Source organism: Haliotis rubra, unplaced genomic scaffold (genome assembly GCF_003918875.1).
Source record: "Haliotis rubra isolate DU_JTF1 unplaced genomic scaffold, ASM391887v1 Scf26, whole genome shotgun sequence".
In the NCBI taxonomy this organism is placed as follows: Eukaryota; Metazoa; Mollusca; class Gastropoda; order Lepetellida; family Haliotidae; genus Haliotis; species Haliotis rubra.
The window spans coordinates 169995-176467 of NW_025766669.1; the positions used below are offsets into that span (position 1 = coordinate 169995).

The 6473-nt window shown below is 38.3% G+C and overlaps 1 protein-coding gene across 1 annotated transcript in view; it reads left to right on the forward strand.

Moving 5' to 3' along the window:
• The window catches only part of LOC124280019, a 49447-nt gene extending 45197 nt beyond the window's left edge, over positions 1-4250 (forward strand). Inside the window, exons 5-6 of the mRNA XM_046715899.1 lie at positions 1505-2176; positions 3183-4250. Of these exons, the coding sequence (XP_046571855.1) occupies positions 1505-2176; positions 3183-4042 (1532 nt within the window). The 3' untranslated portion in view covers positions 4043-4250. The remainder of the gene's footprint in view (positions 1-1504; positions 2177-3182) is intronic.
• The last annotated feature ends 2223 nt before the right edge of the window (positions 4251-6473 follow it).

Below are 6473 nucleotides of genomic sequence, written 5' to 3' on the forward strand. Positions count from 1 at the left end.
GGTATAATGTGTGAAGCCCATTTTGGGTGTTCCTCGCCGTGATATAGCTGGAATATTGCCAAAAGCGGTGTAAAACCTAACTCACTCACTCACTAAGATGCACGTTCAGAATGTCCAATGTATGGTTCAGAATAAACAACAACAATCATGTGACATTATCGTAGATCAGAATCAATAATTATATGTGATGTATTTTCTTTTCATCTGTTTTCAACAAAGTTCACATCTTAATGATAAGGGTGGCAAGGTAGCCATTTGGTTAAAGTGTCCACTCATCACACTGAAGACACGAGTTCTATTCCCACATGGGTACATGTGTGAAACCCATTTCGGATGTCCCCCACTGTGATATTGTTGCAATATTGCTAAAAGTGGTGTAAAACTATGCTCACTCACTCACTCACTCACTCACTCACTCACTCACTCACTCACTCACTCACTCACTCACTCACTCACTCACTCACTCACTCACTCACTCACTCACTCACTCACTCATTAATGAAAATAAAGACAAAAAACATTCCTATGATTGAAAGACATTAATCCTGTATGATACCATCATACCAAACTATATACAAAGAACAAACTTCTAGCTAATGAACAATTTAAGATGTTCACATTTAACAGGCAACTGTGAGATAAGAGAATGTTCGGGAAGGTGTCAACCTGCCATGATGAATTGTTCACAATATTTTTTATGGTGTGTAATTTGGACTCATTATTCTCAAAAATTATCGTGTTTGAGAGACATTTAGAAGTGATGTATATCAATGAGGACATTTAGTGATGTTTCTCATTAAAGAGTGATAGTGAAAATGTAAATTATATTGCAAATTTGACAAGAATCTATGAAGTGTAGAAGTATACGAAAATGTGAAAGGGATAAGAATATTGACACTTCGTTTGACATCTATGACAAAAGAAATGAATTTGTTCAATGAACAAACAGAATTTGACAGTCACATTCCCTCGAACCCAAACTTACTTGTACCAGTAGTTGTAGCCCCCCCCCCCCAATTATGTATACAGATAAAAACCCTCAAGAGGTTACAGAAAGTTATGTGATGTTATATTGATGTTATATGATGTTAAGACTGCTGCTCTGCTGCCTATCCAAAAAGAATAGAAATATGAAGACTTTTTAACAGTTTGTTAGACTGACATTTAGTCCGAGAAATATATTTTTTATTTTATATTTTTAAAATAACTTTTTATAAAAGAAATATTTATCTACAAAACAAATCCATTGTAAGCCCAGAACAGTGTTTGAGGCAAACTAGACTTGCCAAAACATTCAAGCCTTGAGCCTGACTCCTTTGTAATTTATTCCATAGGGTCTGGGAGACAGTTTGTCTTTTCTCCCAGTACTGACAAAAAAATATATTCCGCAAACCAAATATAGAACCATTTTGTTTTTTTCTTCATTGATCTGTTTTTGGATCACTTTAAAAAAATGTACTCGTCTCCACAAGCCATTACTGATGTATATTCTTCTTCTTTGTAGAGTTTGTGTGCCCCAACATTGGCTTCTACGAGCACCTGACACACGACTACCTCCAGCAGGTGCTCTCATGGCAGATGGAGTCTGGTTGCTATGGTGACTCGGCCCGTGGCAAAAAGAAGAAGAAGAAATATAAACATGCTGAGGACCAGTTCAACCGCACAGAGTACCAGCTCATTAATGCAAACATGGCCGATAAGTCGCACAAGTTGCTATACAATAATCAAAAAAATGTGGTCAAAATGAATGCTGCTTTACCTAATGGCATGAGGGCCAAAAAGTTAAATGGGAACCAATCAAATTACCAGTCAAAGAAGAGCAGGTTGAATAATGCACAGAAAGTGAATCCACTTATATTTCATCAGAAGGCACAGGCAGCCAGGGTAAAGCCTTTGCCAGGCAATACAGGAAATATTTCAAAACAACACCCTCTGAAACAAAGTGATATGGAGAATACCGTGAGCAAAGTTCAACGTAGCATGGCTGTTGGCAATGGCTTTAATCAACCAAATCAAGATCAGCCACTAAAGGTAGCAAATAACTTGAACTTTAAACTAAACCAGCTCCAAGTGAACATTCCCAAAGCTTTGATTGGTCGGACTGCAGGGAGACAACTCTCATATGTACAATCTCGGGGACCACAAAGAAAACTTTTGGTGGAGAAATCTATGGAAGGTTTGTTTGTATTTTCATTTCTTTACATAACCATATACATTTTCCTTGTATGTAACTAAAGGAATCTGGCTTCTATGGCACCACACTTTTATGTGTGGGGTTGCATCTTGAATTCAAACCAGAATCCTTTGATCATTGGTCCGAATTCCATATTTGCTCTGATTATGTCAGTCCTGGCTTTCACTAATGTTACCTGGGGTTTTCCTGTCGCATCAAGGTGGCAAACTGATATTAACTGAAATATTCTTCCTGAACTGAATGTTTGAAATTTGACATCATGTTTGTCAGACTGTATGTTTTGACTGTTGGATTGCAGCTAAGCTCTAGACAATGCTATTGTTTTGTACTTGAATGTAAAGAAACTTGCCTGTGTGTCTTTCCATATCAGATACATATCAACAAGAGGCAGTAAATGCTAAGACTTATCAAACATTTCTTATCAAAAGACACGCCAGTTACATTCTCTTTATAAGCACCTGTGAAGGTCCTGGTTAGAATATTGATCTTCAGGAACCCATGCTTATCATAAGAGGCGACTAACGGGATCAGGTGGTCAGGCTCGCTGACTTGGTTGACATATGTCATCGGTTCCCAATTTCGCAGATCGATGTTCATGCTGTTGATCACAGGATTGTCTGGTCCAGACTCGATTATTTACAGACCGCCGCCATATAGCTGGAATATTGCTGAGTGCAGCGTAAAACTCAACTCACTCACTCACTCTTTATAAGCAAAATCAAAGTTCCAAATTTTCCATTTGTAAACAATAGTAACCATTATCTTTGGAGTCAAAATTACATCTAACCAGCTTGAGTTCAAAGAGATTAGTTAAATCATTTGACTGTGATGTTATGGTAACCAATTATGTCATATTTGTCTCCAAAATATCCTGATTCAATTTAGTTGAAGTGAAATCTCCTGAAACTGCTCATATGGCTTGTTCTCACCCAAGTGATGTTTTGATGATAAGTACCAGTTTACTTAATCGGCACCAATTTTGTTCCAGGGGGCTGTTTTGCCCACAAGACAGCCGTAGGAGCAGGAGCTCTTGTCATGTACCTCCGTTACCTCATCGACCCCGGACCTCTGGACCTCAACTCCTCACACCGGGTGCTGCCCGAGAGCTCTCGGTCCCTGCTGGAGAAGGCAGAAGCAAGTCTGGGAGACTCCCAGAAGGTGAAGAAGGAGGGCTTGATCCCTGTGAAGCAGAAGCTAAATGCAGAGGACCTGGCCCTGAATCAGATGGCTCCAGCCCTGGAAGACAGGGAGGGGGATGATGGGTTCGGAGATGGGGGGGATGCAGGGGAACAGTCGGAGGAGTATGAGGGGGACGAGGACGAGGATGAAGAAGAAGATGGGGACGAGGGTGTGGATGATGAAGCATATGAGGATAAAGACATGTATCCCGATAAAGAGGAGAACATTCGTGATAGGAAGATTGTTCATTTTGGTGCTGAAAGGAAGGATGAGTTGAATGATGTGGAAAGATTCGGGAAAGATGATGCTGGTGGGTTGGTTGATAACCTGGATATGGACCAGCCATTAAAGGGGGATAACCCTCAGGGAAATGCTGATGATGCGGAATATACCTATTACGATGAACCAGAAAAAGAAGAGAAAAGTGTTCAACAGTCAAATTTTAAGAAAGACACACATGTTGTGAAAAGTCACCATAGGAATAAAAGTCATAATCCACATGAAAGCAGACGTTTGGTCCGTGATCCGAAGGGCCAGGACCCAGTAGGAAAGACAATGTTCATAGTATTTTCTGTTTGCTTTCTGTTTTTGTTTTTCTTAATGTACAGATTTATAAAGAAACGCAGGATACATATTCGCTACCATCCAAGGACAATCTTCAGCTTGTGAGTTGTGTGTGATGTTGCTTCATGATGCTGTTTTTTCTGTTGCTGCTATCAACCCTATACTGCTGTTGGCCTATCATCAACGGCCTCACCTATATTGTAGATGACTTTGCCCGAAGTAAGTGTATGAAATAAGCCAAAAATCCAGCCAGACATCAGGGCTGGTAACTTCAAAATGTCACCAGCCCAAAATGGATTTAACCAGACCAAATATGGGGAATTTACTCAGATGTATGAAACATCTAAGATTTTTACCAGACCATCGGGCTGGCTAGCTGTAAATTTAGACCGTCTGTCAGAAATCTAGACCGTTTTCGGGCGGTCGGACGGGCCTTATTTCATACACTGCCAAGTAGCATTTGGTATGGACTGAAGAGGTCTGTACAGAGACCAATCGAATCTCTCAGGTATAAGTACAGAGCTCTGCTAAACATCCGATCACTTCTTGGGTGGGCTTAGCTAGCTACAGGGACGGGGCTTATTTCTGAGATTTTGCTGATACTTTAAGGGTGTCCATGGTATGAGGATGTCAGGAGGAATGATGGAGTTGTTCTGGTTGTTTCAGTAGCACACATACAATATGTCATATTTATTATTTTCCAGTTTTCATCACCACAGCTTATTCAAAGCATGAAAACAAAAATAAAGGAACACTTGAGTGTTCTTAAAATTCTCTAATCGATCACATGTCTATTGTGTATTGATTCATTCCAGTTTTCATCACAACTTTGTGGAGTCTGATCACATATTCAAAGCTGGTGATGAAAACTGTTAAAAAAATCAAACAATGATTCCTAATTCATGCATTGTATTGATGAGATACGTGCTTGAACATGCTTGTTCAAACCTCATCAATCCGATCAATTTAACAGTTATTTTTTACCTCCTAAACCAACACACCAACATGAACTAAAAATTTATTTAACATTATTTAATTTTTTTTATTTTTGCTTCAAAGAAATAATTTGTTCAAGAACTGTAATGAATCAATTCTGGACCTATTTCAGCATCAGCCCCATTTTCACCCATTCAGCCACTGTAACTATATTATAAAAACACTATCATCATCTCTTTTTAGGGAGAATTTTCAATGCCTGAATTAAGTATGTTCAGTGCCTGCATCCTCGAAGTTATCTGTTGATGTTGATTGCTTTAATAAAACATCTGTGGCAGTGATGTAGATGTCTGGACACAACCAGAACAACTCAACCTATCTAGTCTGTATCCATATTCTCATTAGGGAGAATTTTCACCCAGAGCCTGGGATGTGGATGAGTGAGTGAGTGAAAAGAGGTTAGCAATATTGCATTCATGTCACAGTGATGTCATGATAGTTGAAGTAAACAGAGGGTCGAAAGCATGAACAACTATCAGTGACACAGTCATCCAGGGCCATCGTCATGGTAACCCATCAAGGTATTCAAGAACCCTGCATTCTGATTGGTATTGATTGAACATAGGTCACCCAGGATTGGATGTCAGAGGAGGGGTAATGTGATGTAACTTTTAATGTGATGTAATTCTGATTACAAGTGAGTAGACCATGGAGAATGTACAGATTGTTTTAGTGAGTATCATGTTCTAATTACAGCAGAATATTCAAATGTTCTTGTACTAGACATGATAACACACATCATTTTGATGCTTGATCCTGAGTGATTTTAAACCTGCTTTATTAGCTTAAACATCTCATATATTTTATGTATTAAGCAGGATTATAGACATTTTGTATAATGTTATTTTTATTACATTAAACAACACATCAAATCCCATTGGATCAAAACAGTTTGCTAAACATGCTTTTCCGCGCACTATGACATTCACGAGTTCAGCTACATCCCAAGTCTTTTCTGTGTCTATGTGCACATTTCAAATTGGAGAAAAGTATTAATTACAATAACCTGCATCCAATGGCCAACAAGTTTACCATTTGCTTTACAGGTGTTCATGATCAGTCTTTCACAAAGCAGGATGCTGGGATCATGTATGCTACTCAGTAGAAGTAAAGGATCGCTGGGTTCTTTCATATTACTATAGTAATGACTTATGACAGATAGACTAATATGAGAGACTTGGATGTTCTTTTATTTCTTTTGAGTAATATACAATCAAATTCCTTTTAAAAATTGTGACATTAAAAAAATGAAATATGTGATGTTAAAAATAGTAATGCTTGAATCAAATACAGAATGTCATATTTATTATTATATTTACTATAACTGACTGGAGGGCAGGTTCCCTTAAAATATGAATGTGTTAATCCTGACTGATCAAGAGTTGAGAATAAGATTTTGAAAATGATTGTTGATTTTACAGCTTTTATTGTGTTCTTTGCTTTTGTTCAAAACTCACGATGCCACTCAAAAGTTGAGATATACAGTGTTTCCACTGACTAAATTATCTATTGGACACTGTGTCTGGCAACCTAAAATTTT